At 51.6% G+C, this 23940-nt stretch overlaps 1 protein-coding gene and 1 pseudogene across 1 annotated transcript in view; both read left to right on the top strand.

Moving 5' to 3' along the window:
* IGF2R (insulin like growth factor 2 receptor) overlaps nucleotides 1–23940 on the top strand; it is a 135018-nt gene that overhangs the window by 101277 nt on the left and 9801 nt on the right. Inside the window, exons 32-44 of the mRNA XM_030929460.1 lie at nucleotides 2320–2446; nucleotides 3083–3202; nucleotides 3532–3788; nucleotides 4071–4289; nucleotides 6168–6317; nucleotides 8529–8690; nucleotides 9916–10123; nucleotides 10476–10622; nucleotides 11892–12126; nucleotides 12935–13071; nucleotides 15981–16095; nucleotides 17049–17195; nucleotides 17828–18015. Coding sequence (XP_030785320.1) covers nucleotides 2320–2446; nucleotides 3083–3202; nucleotides 3532–3788; nucleotides 4071–4289; nucleotides 6168–6317; nucleotides 8529–8690; nucleotides 9916–10123; nucleotides 10476–10622; nucleotides 11892–12126; nucleotides 12935–13071; nucleotides 15981–16095; nucleotides 17049–17195; nucleotides 17828–18015 — 2212 coding nt within the window. The remainder of the gene's footprint in view (nucleotides 1–2319; nucleotides 2447–3082; nucleotides 3203–3531; nucleotides 3789–4070; nucleotides 4290–6167; nucleotides 6318–8528; nucleotides 8691–9915; nucleotides 10124–10475; nucleotides 10623–11891; nucleotides 12127–12934; nucleotides 13072–15980; nucleotides 16096–17048; nucleotides 17196–17827; nucleotides 18016–23940) is intronic.
* On the top strand, nucleotides 20927–22291 carry LOC115896916 (annotated as a pseudogene).

The raw sequence follows: 23940 nt of genomic DNA, 5'->3' as shown, positions 1-23940 counted from the left end.
TTCCCCATGTTCAGATCCCAGGAGGCTGGGAGGGATGGACGAGGGTGTTGTGTGGGGTCCCTGTGCCCAGGACCCAGGAGGCTGGGAGGGAAGGGTGAGGGTGGTGTGTAAGGTTCCCCATGTTCAGATCCCAGGAGGCTGGGAGGGATGGACGAGGGTGTTGTGTGGGGTCCCTGTGCCCAGGACCCAGGAGGCTGGGAGGGAAGGGTGAGGGCTGTGTGGGGTCCCTGTGCCCAGGACCCAGGAGGCTGGGAGAGAAAGTTGAGGGCTGTGTGGGGTCCCTGTGCCCAGGACCCAGGAGGCTGGGAAGGTAGGGTGGAGGGGTGGGGGGTCCCTGTGTCCAGGACCCAGGAGGCTGGGAGGGAAGGGTGAGGGCTGTGTGGGGGCCCCTGTGTCCAGGATCCAGGAGGCTGGGAGGGTAGGGTGGAGGGGTGGGGGGTCCCTGTACCCAGGATCCAGGAGGCTGGGAGGGAAGGGTGGAGGGGTGGGGGGTCCCTGTGCCCAGGATCCAGGAGGCTGGGAGGGAAGGGTGGAGGGGTGGGGGGTCCCTGTGCCCAGGATCCAGGAGGCTGGGAGGGAAGGGTGGAGGGGTGGGGGGGTCCCTGTGGCCAGGACCCAGGAGGCTGGGAGGGAAGGGTGGGGGGTGTGTGGGGACCCCTGTGGCCAGGACCCAGGAGGCTGGGAGGGAAGGGTGGGGGGTGTGTGGGGACCCCTGTGGCCAGGACCCAGGAGGCTGGGAGGGAAGGGTGGGGGGTGTGTGGGGACCCCTGTGGCCAGGACCCAGGAGGCTGGGAGGGAAGGGTGGGGGCTGTGTGGGGACCCCTGTGGCCAGGACCCAGGAGGCTGGGAGGGAAGGGTGGGGGGTGTGTGGGGACCCCTGTGCCCAGGACCCAGGAGGCTGGGAGGGAAGGATGAGGGGGGTGTGTGGGGACCCCTGTGGCCAGGACCTGGGAGGCTGGGAGGGAAGGATGAGGGGGGTGTGTGGGGACCCCTGTGGCCAGGACCCGGGAGGCTGGGAGGGAAGGGTGGGGGGTGTGTGGGGACCCCTGTGCCCAGGATCCAGGAGGCTGGGAGGGAAGGGTGGGGGGTGTGTGGGGACCCCAGTGCCCAGGACCCAGGAGGCTGGGAGGGAAGGATGAGGGGGGTGTGTGGGGACCCCTGTGGCCAGGACCCGGGAGGCTGGGAGGGAAGGATGAGGGGGGTGTGTGGGGACCCCTGTGGCCAGGACCCGGGAGGCTGGGAGGGGAAGGGTGGGGGGTGTGTGGGGACCCCTGTGCCCAGGACCCGGGAGGCTGGGAGGGAAGGGTGGGGGGTGTGTGGGGACCCCTGTGCCCAGGATCCGGGAGGCTGGGAGGGAAGGGTGGGGAGTGTGTGGGGACCCCTGTGGCCAGGACCCGGGAGGCTGGGAGGGAAGGATGAGGGGGGTGTGTGGGGACCCCTGTGGCCAGGACCCGGGAGGCTGGGAGGGAAGGGTGGGGGGTGTGTGGGGACCCCTGTGCCCAGGATCCAGGAGGCTGGGAGGGAAGGGTGGGGGGTGTGTGGGGACCCCTGTGCCCAGGACCCAGGAGGCTGGGAGGGAAGGGTGGGGGGTGTGTGGGGACCCCAGTGCCCAGGACCCAGGAGGCTGGGAGGGAAGGGTGAGGGCTGTGTGGGGGCCCATGTGCCCAGGATCCAGGTGGCTGGGAGGGAAGGGTGAAGGGTGTGTGGAGGCCTCTGTGCCAGGGCCTGGGAGGCTGGACTGCAGTGTGGCTTATCAGGTTGCCCAGCAGGAATCACGGGGTTTACCTGGGAAGGAAGGTGCTGCTGAACTCATCAGGCCAGCTCTGCAGTGGACATGAAATGTTTTGGGATGAGCAGCGTAAGCCTTGGCTGGGGCCAGTGGGAGGATGCGTAGAATCGGCTAGTTCTCTTGGTGGATCTTTTTGTTTTGACTGTGATAATGGATTTTACCTGATTTGGTTTTTAGAATTTTATCAGTGATTTCCACATTTGTGTCTCCCGGTAGCCCTTCCAGCATTCTTTGCACGTCTGTCCCCAACTCCTGTCCTGTTCCTCAGCCTGAGGGACCTTCCTGGTCCCCTAAGTGGGTTGCTGCCTCTGGGTGTTTGACTTACCTGCGGGGGAAGCCCATGATGGCAGCTCAGGACACATTCTGACCCCTTGTTTTTCCCAATCTGCGCCTCATCCCACAGGCACATGGAGATAGAAATGTCACATGCTGTGGAGTTTTTCAGAGAAACTTCCACTCGTAAGTTGAAATCATGATAGACGTGGAATTTTTGCGTGATCCCTTCAGGACCTGTCTGTGCTTTGTTGTAGAACTCCAGGCCCATGTTCATCAGCGCCGTGGAGGACTGTGAGTACACCTTCGCCTGGCCCACGGCCACAGCCTGTCCTGTGCAGAACAACGAGCATGACGACTGCCAGGTCACCAACCCAAGCACAGGTGAGAGGTGGTGCCAGTTGCTAACCCCAGCGCAGGTGAGAGATGGTGCCCTCACCAAACCCAGCTCATCAGGGGAGAGACCTAAGGAGAAGCTATGGGCACCAGGCGCCCTGGGCAGAGGGTCGTGCTGTGTAGGTGTGTCTGGCCTTTCTCTGGATGGGCCGCTGTGTGTTCTCCTGGCTCTCCTTCAGTGGAGGCGAGAATGTTCCCTCAGATAATCCATCTCCCCGTCACTCTCCTGGTGTGATAGGTGCCCCTGGCTGGGGTTACTGACAGTGTCAGCTCCAGCAGCTCCAGGCTCACCAGGGCAGGCTAGAGCTGGCCGCTGGCTGCCTTTCAGTGCGCTGGCAGCCTCTCCCCATGCCCACGGAAATCTTAGTGGCTGCTGTGGTATGGCCCAGCAGAGGGTGCTGTGAGCCACGGTCTTTTCAGCTAAAGATGGGACATCTCAAGGATCAAGGGACTGACAGTCTCATGATACAGCCTGGCTGTTGGTAGAGGATTTAGGACAGGGGTCGTGGTGAGAAGTCAGAAGTCCCAATGCTGGCATAATCTGCACATGAGCTCGCCAATGATAAGCCTCCCAAATCTGAGCTCCCTGAAGTCACTGTGTCCCCATCTTCTTCCACCCTACAGGACACCTGTTTGATCTGAGCTCCTTAAGTGGAAGGGCAGGATTCACAGCTGCTTACAGCGAGAAGGGGCTGGTCTACATGAGCATCTGTGGGGAGAATGAAAACTGCCCTCCTGGCGTGGGTGAGTGCTGTGTTCTCTCGTGTGTTGTCTGACTCTCCTGTCCTCCGGGGTTGTCCTCGGCCTCTTTGCATGCCGACGGCAAAAAGGATGAGCAGAGCCAGGAAGCTGAGACGCTTTCGTCTCCTGCAGCAGTCAGCCCATGTGGGGGACATATGGCCATGTGATGGAACGAACATTCAATGTAAAACAATGGTTAAAGCCAGATTGGACACTTGAAGTTACAAGTGCTGGCTATGAAATTGATAGTCCTGATTTGCAGAAAGTTCTCATCAGAAAATTGGCCATTGAGTCTGTGATTGTGTTTTCTCTGCCTTTCCCTTGTGATGCAGGGGCCTGCTTTGGACAGACCAGGATCAGCGTGGGCAAGGCCAGCAAGAGGCTGAGATACGTGGACCAGGTCCTGCAGCTGGTGTACAAGGACGGGTCCTCTTGTCCCTCCAAATCCGGCCTGAGCTATAAGAGCGTGATCAGTTTCGTGTGCAGGCCTGAGGCCGGGCCAACCAATAGGCCCATGCTTATCTCCCTGGACAAGCAGACATGTACTCTCTTCTTTTCCTGGCACACGCCGCTGGCCTGCGAGCAAGCGGTGAGTTTTCAGATGGGCACGGGAGAAGTGCATGTCCAGTGCCCAGCTGCACCCAGGCCCCTTCATGAGCTTCACTTGCCCACTAATAGATGCCAGCTGACCTGTGCACTCCTGACCGCCCCAGTAATAAAGTTGACTGGAAGTGCCCAGTGCTATGTAATGAAGCGTTTTGACACCTTTCTTTTTTGTCGTTGTTATTCAGCTTTAAATTCGTATGGATGACCTTAGTGGTGATTAGGAAAATTTTTTTGTAGACTCAAAGCAGTCTTTCCTACTTAACAGACGGAATGTTCCGTGAGGAATGGAAGCTCTATTGTTGACTTGTCTCCTCTCATTCATCGCACGGGTGGTTACGAGGCTTATGATGAGAGTGAGGATGACGCCTCCGATACCAACCCTGATTTCTACATCAATATTTGTCAGCCACTAAACCCCATGCATGGAGTGCCTTGTCCTGCTGGAGCCGCTGTGTGCAAAGTTCCTATTGATGGTCCCCCCATAGTAAGTACGACAAATCCAAGGGTGGAGATAATTTTTGCAAGACTTTTAGTGATAATCTTTGCATTGTTTCTTGCCTTAAGTGGAGAGTTGCTCAAGCTTAAGAAAATGGAGAAAGTAAGTGGAACTATGTGTGTTCCGGGTCCACTACAGGAAGATTAAAGGTTTGCACACTGAACTATCAACTGATGATGGTAGCCAGTGGTTGAGCATGGGAGATAACATGAATATGTGTGTAGGGACTCTAGCTGTCGTGAGCCTCAGGGTTGACCCAAATCAAGAAGTTTTTAGGTAAAGTGACAGGAAAGCACATTGGCCTAGCCTGGTTTCTTTGTATGAAATGCCTTGTCTTCTGCAGTTAAAACGCGTGTGGAATGCAAACAGTTTCTTGGGCGAGGAGTTAATAATTAAGGGCAAGAGTACGTTTGCTAATAGCTAAATATTTTGCCTTGAAAGCTTTGGTTTTATGCATTAAAAAATTATTTTGTAGAGATGGGAGTATTGCTATGTCGCCCAGCGAGGCTGGCCTCAGGCTCCTGGCCTTAAGTGATCCTCCTAAAGTGCTGGGATTACAGGCGTGAGCCACAGTGCCCGGCTTGCTAGCATGTTTTAATGGCAATTTGGATCTTTAAAAATTGTCTCCATGAGTTATATTCATATTTTGTCAAATCCTTGGTATGTTTTAATACTTGAATGTGTCTCACGAGCCATCTGTATGTCTATCTGTATCATCTATTATGCTTTAAAGATGTAAAATATATTGTAAAATATCTGGATGCCCTTTAAAAGATGGACATTATATGTGGCAGTGATATGGGGAGATGTCAGGAGTGTGTAAGGAGATCGGCCACAGCGTGAATTAGCACAGCTCCAGCTCTGTGTGAGACAGAGGCCTGGACAAGCTGAGTCTCCCCAGGAAGCTCTTTGGTCGTGTCCTTTCTGACAGCGCAGACCGGGGATCCTCGATCGAGAATCATTTCCTTAGAGGTCCGATCTGCCTGGCCACCGGCTGTCAAATGTTAAAAGGTGTAGAAAGTTCTTTGACTGGAGAAGGTGTGGTGCCACATGGTCTGAACGTGCCCCACAGTGGTGAATGAAGAGCACTGTAGCTGAGAACAAAATCATGGGGAGGCTGCTTACACACACTCACACCCACGTGCACACACGCGCACGCATACACACATTCATCACATCCACCATTCCTGGCCATTCACCTTTATTTACTTTTTAAAAATAAAAAAAGGTTTTTTTTCTCATAATACTCAGATTGGTCTTTCGTTTATTTGTTTATTCACTCAAAAATATCTATTGGGCAGCCACTGTGTGCCAGGTGCTGTGCTAAGCAATAAAAATGAACAGCGAACACCACCTGTCCTCTCTCCCAAGGGCATAGCCATTGGGTACTGCTGGGCCACGTCAGTGGGCAGTCCCAGAGCAGCACTGGGCAGTGAGGGTGGCAGGTCAGCATGGAGGTTCTGGCCTTCCCCTGTCAGACGGTGGGAGGACTGTGTAGCATCCTTGGAGGTTTTTCAGGTTCCGGCCTTCCCTCAGCAGGTGATGGGAGGACTCTGTAGTATCCTTGATGTGACTAGAGAGAGAGATTCCTATTGCTTAGGATCTTTGAAAATTGAAGATACCTATCAATAGAACCAACCTTAGGACTCACCTTGGGATCAAAACGATGACCACTGACATAAGGAGGTTACATAGCATCTGTCAAGCCTTCTAACTGGAGTTGGTATAAACCCAGTTTCTTTAGATGCTGCTCATTCTCAGAACCTGTGAGGCCTGGTTTTTGCAATTCTATATCAGTTCTTAATCCCACTCTCCTAGGGAACGGCTAATTTCCTAAAATACTCTTTGCCCTTGCTCTTTGTTTAGGATATCGGCCGGGTCGCGGGACCACCAATACTCAATCTGGTAGCGAATGAGATTTACTTGAATTTTGAAAGCAGTACTCCTTGCTTAGCAGACAAGCATTTCAACTACACCTCGCTCATCGCGTTTCACTGTAAGAGAGGCGTGAGCATGGTAAGTGTGGGCCTGTGACGATCTAGATGCTTGACTGGATTAGTGAGCCAAGGCTAGACAACCAGAAAGTGCATATCAGGTCCAGGGATACTCTTATTCAAAATGACTGCCTTGGATAAGAAGGTACGCTAGTATTGTGTCTGAATAATTTAAACCACTAATTGAGGGCTGAGTGAGCTCCCTGCAGTTAACAGCATATAGAAGCTTGCTGTAATTTAAAAACATAGAACACAAGTGTGGAAATGACATTCAGCTTTGACTGCTGATGCATAAAAGTGTCATAACTTTTGTTTTTACTTTAACAATTACTGATTTTATTCTAACTGGGAAGTCAGAAAGACATTTGGGCAGCTGTAGTCATTCAGGACATAGCCCCGAAGTTCACAAGTAACAAAAGACCCCTGGAATCAGAATAACTACAACAAAGTGGCACCTTTTACTTATAAGGAGGTATTGACTTCCATTTTATGTGCATTAAAAAAAGAATACCAGCTTCCGTTATAATGAGTTGGGCATTGTTATAAGGAGTTTTTGAGTATGTTTTCTTTTGACCGCTACTCTGTGAGATAAATTGGTAGGTTACGGCCCCCATTCCACAGGGACTCAGTAGCTCTGCAGGGGCAGAGCCAGGTCCCAACTGCTGCACAGGGGAACAGCTCTTTGCCCCAGGGACACAGCGCCGCAGCCTCTTGTCTGTGCTTCTGAAATCTGTGAAGCTCTGAAAACTTGGGGCTCCTTTGACATGAATGGACTGAGGCTATTCGTGGTGTGGGTTTGTCCCACCTAATGTGGATATTGATACGTCTAGCTATAGAAGTATGAATACGCTTGATCACAGGATCTGGGGGTGTGAGAATTGCTTCTTAAAATCCTAATAAAGATGATGGATTCCAAGGCTCGTCTGACCCCTAGGAGTTCAGTTGATGGATTAGGATCTGTTGGGTGTCTTGTAATTCTGATAAAGATATCCTAATGATGTTTGGGCCTGGAGCAGGTTTGTAAAGGGACGGTTAGACTTGGGTGTGCTGACAGTGACAGAAAGTGGCCTGGCAGCCATCTGACCAGTAGGAGAGACAGTATTTGAGAAGGAGAAGAAAACAGTCCTGCTGTTTGGGGCTGCTCCATAGGGGCCCAGAGCACCTCAAAGCCCTTGGATGTGTCCCTGTTTGTGAATCTTACTAGAGTGTAATGACAGTCCTAGTTAGTAAGGAAAGGCAGAGCTGTATTCAGTCCACCCATTGCATCTGTTTGTAAGCGTATCTGTATATTTATATAGGGGTGTCTGTATGCCTCTGTAGGCGCACACAGCATGGGGCGACGTGGACTGTGCCTTGAGGGGGGCTTCTGCTTTAAGTTCTTCATTCTTTAAAGGACAGTCTTCACTTCTAAGACCTGCCTCATCATGAGTGATGCTCTGTTATCTCACACCACCAGCTAAAGAGTGTGGAACTATGCCTTGCTTTGACACTGCTGCCAACTTGACAAATCAAATTAGCTAATGTGATTTTAGTTAATTCTCAGCAGCTGCACATTGAGAGTGATTAGTGTTTACTTGATTTTAGAAATGAGGCATCTTATGCTGAATGTGTCTTCTGGTGTCCCAGAAAGATTTTTAGAAGATTTTTCCTCCCCAGCAGTTTTCATTTTCAATGGAAGTACTTTTACCACTGACTCATAGGGAAAAAGATGCTTAACATTAATTACAAATGGAATTCCTGAGAGTTGCCTCATCTTTTTTTTGTTGCTGTTGAATGAGGGAGGCAATAAATAAAGTGATTCAAGGATACTTGGCCTATGGAATATCTGGTCATGTGGCATTTTGCCCCTTGAATAAATGTCTCCCGTGTCTAGAGACAGTGGATTGGAGCACTTGCGAGGCAGAGTGTCAGTTTCACAGACCTCTCTTGTGACATTTAAGTCCTTCCCCTTTCTTCCTTTGAACCTGTAGCACAGAACGTTGAGGCTTTCTCTCTAAGTAGAAGACAAGACCTGGATTCAGCCAGGGAGCTCCCGGGATATGTGGGGGACAAGGGCGGGGTGATGTCTGTGCCTTGAAGATGGCCTTGGGTCTTTCAGCTGCTGTTGTCCAGCATCCCTTCCCTCTGAGAGGCCGCTATGGGTTACGCACAGCCCCTGTAGGGGCGTGGTGTGTCACTGCTATCTATCCCTATGCCATGGGGTTTTTAAGACCCATGCTCTTCCTGGCGATAGGGAACGCCTAAGCTGTTAAGGACCAGCGAGTGCGACTTTGTGTTCGAATGGGAGACTCCGATCGTCTGTCCTGATGAAGTGAGGACGGAGGGCTGTGCCCTGACGGATGAGCAGCTCCTTTACAGCTTCAACTTGTCCAGCCTTTCCACGAGCACCTTTAAGGTAATGTGTTCACACTGGGCGTGCTGGCGCAGGTGTACCAGGGGCCAGGTGCCTTGAGGCTGTCGGGAGTGTTCTGGATAATGTGGTAGCTGTGAGCTGAGAGGGTGTGTGTGGCCACTGGGCAGCATCTGGGGCCTGTCGTAGGGCATGCCAGGTCTCAGGAAGGTTCCTGGATTGTGTGGCCAACTCAGCACAGCTGACACTTGCATTGTACCTCATGGCTCTGCACTTAAGGCTTTTTGAGGATCAGGTAACCTCATGAGGTGGGTAGTGGGACCCTTTGTATCAGACAGAGAGCAGGTGGGGCAGCCTGGAGACATGAATGTAAGGTATCCATGGGGGCAGGGCCAGCTCTTGGGTGGCTGAAATCTATGGGGACTTAATTCCTCCAACCTGGCTACAGATGATCAAGGCAGTTGTTTGCTGATTGTGGCAGCTATGGGTGGAGGGAGGTAGGAGGTGCCTTGGAATTGAGAGGCACTTGGGCATGTGCCTCCATGCCATCACAGAGCCCCGGCCTATGCTAGGTCTGTGGGCTGTTGGTCTTACTGATGTGGTGTCATGGTCGCTGGTGCCTGGGGGCCCCTAGCTCCCTAAGCCTCGATATCTAGGCGTTACCATGCCAGTGCCTGGACTGGGGTATGGAACCCCAGCACCTGCTGTGGCATGGCGGCTGGTGAGTGATGAGCTTGGAGTTTTGGGCCCAGGTGCCAACACCCTGGCTCCTGTGATGGAGCCCTCTGCCTGGGTACAGGTCCTCCCGACAGGTGTGCAGCAGGTGTGAGCCTTCTGGGCGCTGGGTGGGCCAGGAGAGTCAGGTCCACGCTTCAGTGTGCAGCGTCAGCTCTGCTCATTCATTCCCTTGGCCTGCACAACGCCTTATTACACAGGTGAGGGAGGTGGGGTGAGCCTGAGGCTCCCCGCTGGGTCCCTTCCCACTGGGCTGTGACTGGAGACGACAGCCAGAGCAGTGGCCGGCTGCTTGGGGGTGGCCGAGGCCCCCTCCAGGAAGCAGGAGGGGCAAGCAAGCTGGGCCTAGGGGTTGGGGGAGGCCTCCCAGGGAAAACCTAGGGCCAAGGTGATTGCGTGGCTCTGATGCACACAGAGGAGCCTCTGCTCTTCTGCATGAACCTGCCTCCGGCACCAGCTGCAGTAATGGTTCTGTCTTCACCTTGAGACCTGGGTGCTGCCACCCTGCTGACGGCCACGCGTGGTGTTTGTCCAGGTGACTCGAGACTCACGCACCTACAGCGTTGGGGTGTGCACCGCTGCGGCCGGGCCAGAACAAGGAGGCTGTAAGGATGGAGGAGTCTGTCTGCTCTCGGGCACCAAGGGGGCATCCTTTGGACGACTGCAGTCAATGAAACTGGATTACCGGCACCAGGATGAAGCTGTCATTTTAAGTTATGTGAATGGTGATCGTTGCCCTCCAGGTAAATATTTGCAATGAGGTAAACTTCAAGCTCATAGTAAACTAGAAATTAGACATAGCAGCAGAAAGAAGCTGAGGAGTGGAGCTCCAGTGTCCTATGAGTGCTGTAACCTTGGCCGTGAATGTGAGCTGTTCCTCTGTACACCCCCGGTGTGAACGCTGGTGGGTGAATCACGCTGTGTTCTCTCAGTTGCCTGGTGAGTTTTGGTGGGTGAATGCCGGTTGTCACATAGGTGCTTTAGGATGGGCAGCTTCCTTAGGGGCTGCTGCTGCATTCTTAGGTGACTGTGCCTGGCGAGGCACAGCTGCCACACTGGTAATATGGATTATTCAGATGTTCTTCTTCTTTCTAGAAACTGATGAAGGCATCCCCTGTGTCTTCCCCTTCACGTTCAATGGGAAGAGCTACGAGGAGTGTATCATAGAGAGCAGGGCAAAGCTGTGGTGTAGCACAACTGCGGACTACGACAGAGATCATGAGTGGGGCTTCTGCAGACACTGTGAGTAGGAAGGCTCTGCATCCCCACATGGCCTGGGGCCTTGATACTCTCAAGGCTCAATTCGCACTGACCTTTGTGGATGCCCCAGTCAGTGGCAGGAATTCCCTTGCATAAAATATTTTCTTACTCGGGCTGTTTCCCACAGAGAAACACTTGAATTGCTCTGTGAGATTGCTGGGTAACCGTATCTACAGACCGCAGTAGAGCTGCCCTGAAATGCTGTGCTGGGTGGCTGGCTAGGCCCACGCACTAGCCAGAGGGCCTTGTGTCCACATACCAGGTTTTAGCCCTGGTGGTTCATATTATGCCTCAGCAAAATGAATGTCTGCCATGGGTCTTCAGGATTCTGAAGCTAGTGAGAATTCTGGTAAACCAGGCGACTCATTGATTGACTTTCTGCCGTGTGGCAGCCCACATGTGGGGCGGGGTTTCTTGGTGAGCCACACTCAGCACCTTGCCCCTGTGGTGCTCAGGAAGGTTCATGAGAGGAGCCAACTGCTGTGACTTGTGTCTGCGGACCGTGAGATGAGAGAAATGCATGAAAAATTACTAATTTTCATAAATGTCGAGGGACCATAATGGGTTGTATTAAGGAACCAAAGGTGTTAAATTTACAAAAGATTACTATAGCTTTGTTTTGAGGCTTATTTTGACAAAACATTATTCCCTATTTTCTGAATCACACTTGTGTTTTCAAGTACTTGTAGGTATTGTATTATTATCTTAATTTTTTTTTTTTTTGAGATGGAGTTTTGCTTTTGTTGCCCAGGTCAAGTGATTCTCCTGCCTCAGCCTCCCAAGTAGCTGGGATTACAGGCGCCCGCCACCTTGCCCAGCTAATTTTTTTGTATTTTTGGTAGAGATGGGATTTCACCATTGTGGTCAGGCTGGTCTCGAACTGCTGACCTCGTGATCCACTGCCTCGGCCTCCCAGAGTGCTGGGATTACAGGCATGAGCCATTGTGCCCGGCTGTCTTAATTTTTTGGTGATTAGTAGACTGGTCAAATATTGAACAGCTATCTGAGGAATTACCTAGGGCTGTGGGGTTACTAAGAAGTATGATGAAAGGCTGTGCCAAGGAGCTGGATCTGTTTGGAGTCAGGATACACATGAGTGAATCAACATGAGATGTGGCCAGGGCAGCACGTGGGGCGTTGCCAGATGGTGGATGGAGTCTGCAGGTGCTCCTGAGGCAGCGTGGGGAAGACGTGCGGGAACGTGCCCTGGTGCAGGCCTTGGTCTGACGTTCTCCCGCCTCTGCTCCCCAGCAAACAGCCACCGGACATCCAGCATCATATTTAAGTGTGATGAAGACGAGGACATTGGGAGGCCACAGGTCTTCAGTGAAGTGCGTGGGTGTGATGTGACATTTGAATGGAAAACAAAAGTTGTTTGCCCTCCAAAGAAGATGGAGTGCAAATTCATCCAGAAACACAAAACCTATGACCTGCGGCTGCTCTCCTCTCTCACCGGGTCCTGGTCCCTGGTCCACGACGGAGTCTCGTGAGTGCCTTCCCATCCACCCGCAGCACCACACCCTCAGCCGATGAGTGTCAGACTGCTTGATGATGGTTGGCTCTTGGGGTTCTAAAGATGGGAATACCACGCACATGTGAGGCTGATGGCGGTTGAGCTGTGGCTGCTCCTGGAAGCAGCCCGCAGTGTCAGACCTGGCACAGAGGGTGATTCTGAGGTCAGAGTGGGGGCAGGAGCTTTGGTGACCGGAAACGGAGCCTCTGGAACTGGAAGAACCTGGCCTGACTGAGTTAGGCCGGGCTCAATTTGCATTTGTGTATAGCTCAGGTTATGAGAGGTGTGTCGGTTTTCTTGGGTCTTTGGCAGGAGCTCCTTAGGCTTTGCTGGCTGGGGTCAGCCCATGGTCCTGACCACTCTGTGTGGGGAGCGCCCTCTTGCCAGGTGCTCCTGGCAAGGCATCACCGAGGAGCAGGGGCATGGACTTGGAGGGTTTAAGTGGCTCTAAGTAAGGTGGGAAACTTGCTAGGATCCCAGCCACTGCCTCTCCCAGCCCCAGAGCCCTTCTTTCTACCACGCCACGCTGTGTTCAGCGTGACCGCAGGCGTGGATATTCTACTCCGAGTGTGCCTGGTTGGTAAGCTCCCTTCTTCAGTGATGACTTCCTTTTGTCCTATTTTTTTAATTGGAAAAGCTATCTTAGTGCTACATTCAGTGATGGAATGGAGCCCTTAGTAATCAGAACCTTTCTCTGAAAGTAAAGCGAAGAGCCCTCCTGTGTCAAAGGCAGAGACGTCACTTCCTTGCCTGTTTCTTGCCCCTTTGTGTCATTTTCTAGGTACTATATAAATCTGTGCCAGAAAATATATAAAGGGCCCCTGGGCTGCTCTGAAAGGGCCAGCATTTGCAGAAGGAGCACAACTGGTGACGTCCAGGTCCTGGGACTTGTTCACACGCAGAAGCTGGATGTCATAGGTAAGGCCTGTGGGTCCTGGTCCTTGGTTCAAGGAGCGGCATCTGAACCGGGAAGGTGAGGGTGTTCTCAGCATAGCAAGGAGAGTGAGCATATGCTTTGGTGGAAACCTCCAGATGTGATTGCCTGTCACTGTCTCACAGGCATTTTGGCTCTCCTGGAACATTAAAATAAGTGCCGTTTTGTATTATGTGAGATTGCAGGTCCCAGTCTGTGTGTTTAGAGGGGTTCGGCTCTCTCGGGAAAGTGCGTCTATCCAGGGGGAGGTCTCAGAATGTTCAGTTCCTCTGAAGTTTATGTTCTAGCTGTAGATCAAGTGCCTAAACTGACATAGACACACGTGTTTGTTGAGGCAGGCCAGACGATTGCATGAGGACTTGGTGCAGGTAGTTCAGGGCTACATCTTGGTAAAATGTCTTAACAATTTTGAAAATAATAACGATGCTTTTTAAAGGGAAATTGATCTTGTAGTTGGTTGGTGAGTGAAAAATGTTTTCTTTCATTATTTAAAGGCGGAAAATAGAGGTTTCTTAGCTTAAGAGCAATTAGGGTTTGTTGGAGGGACCAGTAAAGGAAAATATTCACCTTTGCCTCTTAGGCTGGAGTGGGGTTTCCTGAGTTGTCCTGATTCAGCTACAGGACTACTTCAGATTAGCTTGAGATGTTGAGATGGAGAAAGAGAATTCCGAGAAAACTACTGTCACCTTTGATAAAAATCACAGGCAGACTCTGCAGGCTGGTAGTGGAGGGAGAGCTGCCATACAGGCAGTGGCGCCCAGACCACCAGCCTGAGACCCGCCCTCCCCGGGAGGTTCTTAACCGCTTTGGAGGTCAGTTATTGCTGCCACTCCCACACTGCCCCAGAAGGGAGAAGGAGGGAAGGTAGTGGAGGGTTGCTTTTTGCCCTGTCATGTTGCAGTACATATGGGTATTCGACCAGTCTTTCCCCAATGTCAGCCAACTGAAATCACTAAAACACTTAAGGCTTCACTAAAAGCATGAGGCAGAAGGAGCACAAGAGAGTAGTGAACACAGGGAGTGACATGGAACTAGATCATCTGACTTCTCAGCGGTGACCTGCAGGCCACCTCCATTTGGGGAGCACCATTTTGCAAGTCAGGCCTCGCCAGGTGGGAAGAGCTCTTGCTTTCTCCTGGGGCTGGCATTTGGCATCCTGAGCACCTGCTGACTGGAACGAGAAGTCATCTGGTGTCTGACGCACCAAGTGAGCTCTTAATCTTTGGCGCCAACAAGACAGCATCTAAGGACAACCACGGTGCCCCCACTGTCCACTTCGGGAATGGACCCCTGTGGGGGTGGGAGATAGACTTTTTGTTTCTACCTGTCTCAAGCAGCTGCGCTTAATGTATGTTTAATCCCCATGCGCTCCGTGGGGCAGTGTTGTCATCCGTTTCACAGACTGGGCCCCTGAGGCAGGGGAGGTTGAGCCTCCTGCCCAATCGGTGTGGGCTGTTTACACTACTGAAGTCTTTGCTTGTTTGATCCCATATGCCAGAAGTTTTAAAAATTTTCTGGAAAATAGTGGAATTCTTTCTTCCAAAATTTTACGCAGAAGCCCAGTATTTAAAACAAATTCAGCTGGAGCAGCTTTGAATTTGGGGCAGGGCTGAGAGCCTAGAGTCCCACCTCCCACCTCACCATCCTGCAGCCCCCAGCACCTCGGCCTGTGTCCTGTGGAAAACACTCGGGGAGTGGGCGCTGTGCCCATGTTACCTCCACCACGTGCCCCTGCCTGGAAGAATCTGTGTGTGTGTGATCAGGGTGGAAGGCACATGCTTCCCCTGGATGCCCCGCGCCATGCCCTGGAGACATCGTCTGTCCATGCAGCCAGGCTGGGCCTGGACCGTTCCCAGAACAGCCCTCTGGGCAGCCACGAGCAGCCTCTTGGCGGTGGCTTGAGAGTTGGAACCTGGCGGCCACGCTGCCGCAGTGATACTTGCAGCTTAAAGCGTATACTCGCTTTTCTCTCAGACCCTGCAGGTTCGAGGGTTCAGGCTTTTCTTTTAACGGGTCACTTTTAAAAGCAGACAGTGCTTGACTTAAAGCTAGAAGACCCTAGAAAACCACAGTTGGTCTCTGTTTCTGGCTTTTCACTTTTTCCATTCCCTGCTCTCCTATTATTGGGAGGCTTACCTGAGGGTACCTGTCAGGAAAGCACCTAATAGGATACAGAAATCTTACACAGTCAGAGCAATCATGAAGGCTGCTATTACCCAGGGTCCCCCATTCACATGAGTTTGTTGGGCGCTTTCTATACATGCCTGAGACTAGCCCACTTTGGACAGTGTCCTGTTCTGCAGGGAAGGCCCTCGAGGCTCAGAAGCTTAGCAACCCAGGGCCACAAAGTGCGGGAGTAGGAGGGTTTGGGTTTGACCCCAGGACTTGGGCTGTGGCAATTGTGCGATGGGCCAGGTGGCCACCCCTGAGCATGAGAATGCAAGAACAGGTTGATAAACCTTTAGGGAGCCAAAACTTTATTTTTTCCTGGCCTTTAAACCAGATTTTTACTCCCAACTTTGAAGCTTCGTTTGTTTGTTTTTTTGTTTTTGTTTTTGAGATGGAGTTTTGCTCTCGTTGCCTGGGCTGGAGTGCAGTGACGCTGTCTCGATCTTGGCTCACTGTAACCTCTGCCCCCTGAATTCAAGCGATTCTCCTGCCTCAGCCTCCCGAGTCACTGGGATTACAGGCACCTGCCACCGTGCCCGAATAATTTTTGTATTTATGGGGTTTCACCATGTTGGTCAGGCTGGTCTCGAACTCCTGATCTCAAGTGATCTGCCCGCCTTGGCTTCCCAGAGTGTTGGAATTGACAGGCATGAGCCGCTGCGCCTGCCTGAGGCTTTTTATAATGTGCTAGAAATAATGTAGTTCAATCGTTTGTGTGTTTCAGGTGACAAGGTAGTTGTCACGTACTCCAGAGGTTATCCGTGTGGTGGAAATAAGACCGCCTCCTCCGTGATGGAATTGACCTGTACAAAGACGGTGGGCAGACCTGCGTTCAAGAGGTCAGGAGGCTGGGGGCTCAGAGCGGGCCTGCGCAGTGAGCGCACTGGAGGAATTCCTCCTGGGGGTTTTCACGGGCAGGTTTTGGCTGAGTGTTAGGAGGTCAGGGCCAGAGCCATTGATTGTGCTGTATTGGGCAGGGCTGCTCCAGGCAGGGTAGACCCCCGGATACAGTGCTGAGACACTGTTACAAGACCAGTGCAACTTCTCTGGGCTAGCTTGTCTCTTGAACTAGGTTTAGCACTGGCTGAGCAGTATTTAACTGGCCTCCACCTTTGAATGTCATGGTAGGAACAAAGGGGCATTGATTTGTCCCACCCAAGGTGTCCAAGCAGCCTGGCTGGTACCGTCAGCAGCTGGGACCTGCATCTGGACCTGGGATGTGCTTGGATTAAGTTCAGGTTTTCCAGGCCACGTTGCATCTGGTGCCAGGGAGAGCTTGGCCAACAGAGGGTGCACGTGAGCTGCTGTTTGTGAACAGAACTGATTCCTTCCAGACGTTCAGTTTGGAAAAGGGGAGACTCAGAAATTGCCAAAGGATTTAGGAATGTATGAGTCCGAGAAGCCTAAAAATCTAAAAATCTAGGAGCAAATTTTTCCAGGTTTTCAATGTTACGTGGTTTACAAATTTTAAAGAATTTATATTGAATGCCTGCATGTTTTGTCACATTACTGATGTGCGCACCACAGTCATCTTCCCTATCATTGTGGTGATGAAAAGAAGTGAGTGAAATAACCATCCTTGCTCCGAGCTGCTGTCAGCGTTGAGTCAGGAAGTTCTGCATAGGCCTGCGCAGACCGGGGAGTGGGGGCCTCGGGACGCAGCCCAAGTCTTGCAGCACCTTGACTGAAAGCCAGTGAGCTGCTTGAGGAGCTGCGCGGTGTTCATTGTTTTGCAGTCTTCCCTCGTGTCTGGCTGCGGAGGTGACTGTAGTCTGTGCTTCCCTCCTCCTAGGTTTGATATTGACAGCTGCACTTACTACTTCAGCTGGGACTCCCGGGCTGCCTGCGCCGTGAAGCCTCAGGAGGTGCAGATGGTGAATGGGACCATCACCAACCCTATAAATGGCAAGAGCTTCAGCCTCGGAGATATTTATTTTAAGTAAGTAAAACGTTTTCCTTTTGAGCTGTGAAATGTGTTCAAAATTAAACCAGCAATGCAGCTCTCTCCCTTTCGGGGAGCGCTGCAGGATAAATAGGTCTGTGTTTTAGTTACTGTTGCTGGAGTCGTCGTCATCTTTTGCTTAAACTGAGGAAAAGCATTACTCAACCATTAAGTTTTAACACCAAAGATGGTGAATTCTCGTGAGTGTAAAAATAACCCCCCCCCCCTCACTTCATGATAAGCTCGGGTTGAGGCCGAAGCCTTCTGACATGTTTAAGCAGGAATCTTGTGGGCTTACCAGTGTTTAGAAAATAAGTTTCTCAGCAGTGGTACTGGGGCTGCTCTGGGGGGCCGGTGGCCGAGGTGCACAGATAGGACGAGGGCCATGTGGTGCTGGACACAGCACCTGAGGAAGGTGGATTAGCCCTCAGGGGCAGAACTGGCTGGGGAGAGCCTCTTGAGATGGAAACTGGTGTCCTCAGAATCTCTGTGGGGTCACAGACATGCTGCCCTAGCGCAGGAAAGGAAGCGTCCTGGAGCCCTGCAGTGATTCTGAGGACTGAGGGTTTATGTCATGAATGCCTTCTTGAAGGACTTCCACGTCACTCTGGTCTTTTCTGTCTCTTCAGGCTGTTCAGAGCCTCTGGGGACATAAGGACCAATGGGGACAACTACCTGTATGAGATCCAGCTTTCCTCCATCACGAGCTCCAGAAACCCGGCGTGCTCTGGAGCCAACATCTGCCAGGTGAAGCCCGACGATCAGCACTTCAGCCGGAAAGTCGGCACCTCTGACAAGACCAAGTACTACCTTCAAGGTAATCCGCGGCTTCCCACACAGGGTCCATGTGAACTTCCTCCGAGGAAGGGGGTTAACATTTTCAACTAACTCCCTTCGATTGAAATCGCAGACCCCTTTTAAAACAAAAACCATGGTCTAATTCCTTGCTTGTTACGAATTTTGTCAAAATGAATCGAACGACACATGTCAGACCTGAGCATTTCACTGTAGGTAAATTGTCTTAGTTAAAAAATAAATGTACAAAAAAACGAAAACCTGGTCTGATCCAGTGGTTCTGAGGTCAGGTGGAGGCTGAGCGGGGCACAGTCAGAATTACCTTTGATTTGGTTTTAGCCATGACACTTCCTTATTTTGGAATGCCAAATAATATTTGAGAAGGTAAGAGATTTTATATTTGTAAGAAGGATGAAAGGAAGCTGTCCTAAGTGTTAGGGTGTAGGTTAAAATCAACCAGGACGCACGGAGGGCACAGTCCAGGGTGTGAAGGAAGGTTTTATACTGGCACTAATAAGGGTGTTGCCCCTTGTTCCCTCAAATAATCCTGAAAGGCTGCTTTTGTTTTGAACAGCTAGTCTTAACTATATACGTTTCATAATTTGATTTTTGAACTGTGTGTGGATGTAATAACTCTTAAAAAAAAAATCAAGCGTGTTTAAAGAAAACCCCAGCCTGCTCTGATGTCAAAGAGCTGCGATCGGGTCCCCTGGGAAGGGAGAGTAGTAACAGCCGAGAAGGAGCGGGTGCCCCGTGCCCTGGTGCCGAGCGCATCCCCGAGAAGGAGCGGGTGCCCCGTGCCCTGGTGCCGAGCGCATCCCCGAGAAGGAGCGGGTGCCCCGTGCCCTGGTGCCGAGCGCATCCCCGAGAAGGAGCGGGTGCCCCGTGCCCTGGTGCCGAGCGCATCCCCGAGAAGGAGCGGGTGCCCTGGTGCCGAGCGCATCCCCGAGAAGGAGCGGGTGCCCCGTGCCCTGGTGCCGAGCGCATCCCCGAGAAGGAGCGGGTGCCCCGTGCCCTGGTGCCGAGCGCATCCCCGAGAAGGAGCGGGTGCCCCGTGCCCTGGTGCCGAGCGCATCCCCGAGAAGGAGCGGGTGCCCCGTGCCCTGGTGCCGAGCGCATCCCCGAGAAGGAGCGGGTGCCCCGTGCCCTGGTGCCGAGCGCATCCCCGAGAAGGAGCGGGTGCCCCGTGCCCTGGTGCTGAGCGCATCACCGAGAAGAAGTGGGTGCCCCGGTGCTGAGCGCATCTCCATGACGGCAGCACCTGATGGAGGGAAGCTGGGTCAGCGTCGCTGCTCCTGGTCACAGATCGTAGACAGCGCCCCGGTGCATCTCATAGTACCTGTGGCCCCTGAATAGAACTGTGAAAGTGAATGTTCTGCTTTCTGGGCGGGTTGATGATGGGAAAGTTGATCAGCCTCATTCGCTTGCAGAATTCCACAGCTCAGAGCAAGCACTCGGTGTTCCTCTGTTCTCTGCTTCCTCACGCTTCAGTGAATCCTGCAGTCATTCAGAATCAGATGTTGCATGTCACAGGTTTTGCCTTCTCTTGCTGTCCTCTTTCCCAGTGCTCAGTAAATGTTGATTAAAGGAAGGAAGGAAGAATTGTTTAAGGTTGTTTCAAAAGCCTTCAGGGAGCCCTATCATGCAGAGAAGGAAAATCCAGGCTCTCTCTGACACAGCTTGAAGATGTCGGAGAGGCTTCGCATACCAGGGCAGCCTTGCAAGCTGCTGCTCCCACACATGCCTCAGCTATCAGTTTAGTCACCAGCTCCCAAAGTCACCCTGTAACCTGGTGGGTTTACACGTGCTGCTCTTGGTGCTGGAATGCCTCGGTCCACCTTCCTCATCCATCCAAACCTACCTCCAGTGCCCCTCCTGGGAAGGCCCACCTTCTCAGGATGACGCCGCCTGGTGTGTCTGCAGGAGTCTTCAGGCTCCACTGCGCAGCACTGGCCACTTGTCTGGTTCCACATAAGAACTTCCATGTTCACAAAGGGTATGTCTAGCAGACCTTTGAGGATCACCGACTTTCAGAGTGCTTGTGCATGCGCATTTAGTCATTCTTGATAAATAAAATCCCTTTCAGACCTTTTCACTTTCTTCATTCACCAGCCCCAGAGAGTAGCTTTAGTTTTAAGACCTCTTTTCATCTTTCATGAAGAAATGAAATGTCTGCCTCTTCCTGAGGATTGCCATTCCTTCGGGGGGCAGCAGCTGTCTCTCCTCAGGACGTGGAGCTGCTGGGCGGTTTGCTTTCCCACACCAGCCATGCAGAACAGTGCATTCGGCAGCCCCTGCTTCAGCTACTCCAAAGCGAGAGTGGGGGGCCCTCCCCTGCACTGCCTGTCTCTGGTCCCCATCTGTGTGTGGACACGTCCGTCTCATACCCTGCACTCTCGCCTCTGCCTTCCTGGCACCCAACAGCGCCAGCCACAAAGATTTTGAGCCGGTGACAAAGGTTGGGAGCAGCAGAGTTCATGCAAGGAGTCCACACAAGGGTTCCTCACTTCTGACACCAACAGCACACTGAACGGTTCCCAAGCCAACTTCAGATTCACCCTTTCACCGTGACTCACAGAGCTCCCTGGAAGCAGTTACGCTCATAGTTACGATTTACTGCAGCAAAAGGATATAGGTTAAAATCAACCAAGATGCACACAGGGCAGAGTCCAGGAGGGAATCGAATGCAGAGTTCCCACCAGCTCTCCCGTGGAATCAGATGTGTTGTGTTCCCAGCACCCACGTGTGGCAGTCAGTGCACATGGAGTATCGCCAGTCGGAGGTGCTCTCCCGAGCCTTGGTGTGCAGAGTTTTTCCTGGGGCTCTGACATGAGCAGGACTGGTCAGTTGATTGCTCAGGTACTGCATGGCCAGCCCCTGCTCCGTATCATTAGCCAAGGACCAAGGCCAGTCCTCTTTTTGGGCAAGGTTAAATTCTTGCCTTCCCTCCTATCACCGTTGCTTCTGGCACCATTGCTCCTGGAGGAGCTCCTGGCACAGTGGTGGGGTCTCAGGCCTCCACCTTACTGCGCAACGAAGAGCTTGAGGAGATCAAGAAGGAGGCTGGCCTTTCCCACAGTCAAATCACTCACCTGTGCAGCCGGTTCGGCAACCTGGACAAAGGAGAGAACAAGACGTTTTCCAGGGTGTTCCAGAACTTACCATCAACTCAGTGGGGAACTGGATCATCAATGCCTTCTTTCCAGAGGGAGAGGACCAGGTAAACTTCCGTGGATTCCTGCAAACTTTGGCTCATTTCCCAACCATTGAGGATAATGAAAAGAGCAAAGATGTGAACGGACCTGAACCACTCAACAGCCGAAGCAACAAACTGCGCTTTGCTTTTCGACTATATGATTTGGATAAAGAAAACAAGATCTCCCGTGATGAACTATTAAAGGTGCTGTGCATGATGGTCCGAGTACATATCTCCGATGAGCAGCTGGGCAGCAGCGCAGACAGGACCATTCAGGAGGCTGATCAGCATGGGGACAGTGCTATATATTTATCACAGACTTTGCTAAGATTTTGGAGAAGGTGGTTGTAGAACAGAAAATGGAGCATCCGATTTCTTCACTAAAGGACAGACAGCAAACTGTTCCTTGCGGTCTAGTATTTAAGAACTGGAACTTGACAGTCCTTCTGTCCACCAGCCCTACCTGTACCCCATCATTCCGTTTCTCCCGAAGTACTACTGCTGTTGCATGACAACCCCAAATATGTTCTGTCAGCACAAACCTGCCTTTGGTCTATAAACAGGGCATTACAGAATGGTACACCCAGTCTATTTCTGCTCAGTATCTATTCACCAGTTCTTCACTTATAAATATTGTCTTCCTCTGTTCTGCTGCTGAAAGCCACACATCCATCCAGTCTGAGAAAGTAAGATAGGAAATCATGCCGAGGAACAGGCCAGCAAAATTCTTTCACTGGATATAGGCTACACCTGCTGCCTTCCCTCTACCAGCATGCTTCTCCATCCTTTTTGTATGTCCTTTGCTTCCCACTTAGGTGTACATTCAACATACTGTTCACCTAGTCATGCAGTCTTTCTGCTTTTCGTGAAGCCTCAGAATCTCCTCTGTTCTACTTGGCACCCCAAGCTATGCCTGGTATTGTATTTCTGACTTGGCATGATAGTTCAGTGGTCTGGCAGTTTTTATCTACCCTCGTTATTAAATGGGCCTCTGGGATGTTGCCTCTCCAGGAGCCTTTTGGTAACCAACACTTCTGTCAGGAGTATGAGATCATCCTGTGCACTGTGCTCCGTCATCAGAGGGCTGCTGGGTGGAGATATTCGTGAAAGGTGGCCTTGGAGAGAGGTGTGGAATCAAGTCTTCTGGGTTACTTGTCCACATCACTCTACTTCTGGCCTCTTTTTTTTTTTTTTTTTTTTTTTATATTTTTTTGAGACGGAGTCTCGCTCTGTCACCCAGGCTGGAGTGCAGTGGCCGGATCTCAGCTCACTGCAAGCTCCGCCTCCCGGATTCACGCCATTCTCCTGCCTCAGCCTCCCGAGTAGCCGGGACTACAGGCGCCCGCCACCTCACCCGGCTACTTCTGGCCTCTGATTCTCAACTTTGTACCCGTGTAGCGTCTCTTGTTAGTGCAGTGTTGACTATTCAAAAAGTAGCAATAGGCCGGGCACGGTGGCTCAAGTCTGTAATCCCAGCACTTTGGGAGGCCAAGACGGGCAGATCACGAGGTGAGGAGATCGAGACCATCCTGGCTAACCCAGTGAAACCCCGTCTCTACTAAAAAGAATACAAAAAACTAGCCGGGCGAGGTGGCGGGCGCCTGTAATCCCAGCTACTCGGGAGGCTGAGGCAGGAGAATGGCGTGAACCTGGGAGGCAGAGCTTGCAGTGAGCCCAGATTGTGCCGCTGCACTCCAGCCTGGGTGACAGAGCGAGACTCCGTCTCCAAAAAAAAAAAAAAAAAAGTAGCAATATGCCTGCAGGTTTGCTTAGTCTTGAGACACCATTACGACCAGAACGGCTGCTCTGACAATACGCTTGGGGACTTCCTCATGGCCCTTTGAACAAGGAGGCTGCGCACCCTGTAAAGCCTCCTGCATTCACACCTCTGCTGCATGGTTTATGCATCAGTGTTTTGTGCACTGGAATGCTTTTCACTTGATGTTTCCAAGTTAGAAAGATTAGTGTTACGGAAGTGCCTAACTTATCCCAGTCCAAAATATTTAAAGATTGTTCTCTGTGTCTTGAAGTTTTGCACAAAATTCTTTATGAATTTTACACTTGTCAGATGTTAATGCTGGAAGCCATAGTCTGCTCCTAATACAAGTCCAAAGCATTGACTGTTGTGTCATTAGCTCCCTGGTTACATTGGTTTCCCAGCTCCTTGTGTAGACCACTGTTGATCCCTTAGAAACAAGAGGTCTGGCACTAGTAGCACAACTTAAGGTGGCATTCCAAGTCTTTGAGCAAGTCACAGCAACTTTTCTTGCCAAAGTTAGCTTAGTTTAGACTTCAGTGGTTCAGGCTGTTGCCATCCTAATGTATGTCTCTGCGAGTCTGTTCTTTCACATATCTGTCGTTGGCTGACTTTCTTGACTCATTGCTTGCTTGCTTGTTTCCTTGCTTTGGAAAACTATTGGAGATGTGTACATCAGTCTTTAGGAAGGGGATTGTTTAAAAATACCACTGCAAAGCGATGGAAAAGGGTGGAGAATGGGAGTAGCCAGACTGGATGGCTCAAATATAAATGAATGAGGAATTCTTTATGAAGTATCAGTTGGACTTTGTGATCGAGTGATGTAATACAGGAATTATATAGAAAGAGAAGAATATCTGATACTGATCTGTTAGATACTTCAGAGGCTCCTTGATTTGCACATTTGCATAATTAAAATTACAGCTTTTCCCTTCTTTTGGCTGTACAGCAGACTGTTTTAATCCACAGTTGTGCCTTATTGTTCCATTAAAATT

Source organism: Rhinopithecus roxellana, chromosome 4 (genome assembly GCF_007565055.1).
Source record: "Rhinopithecus roxellana isolate Shanxi Qingling chromosome 4, ASM756505v1, whole genome shotgun sequence".
Lineage (NCBI taxonomy): Eukaryota > Metazoa > Chordata > Mammalia > Primates > Cercopithecidae > Rhinopithecus > Rhinopithecus roxellana.
The sequence above is the reverse complement of the archived record's forward strand: the minus strand, read 5'-3'. Positions and strand labels throughout refer to the sequence as shown.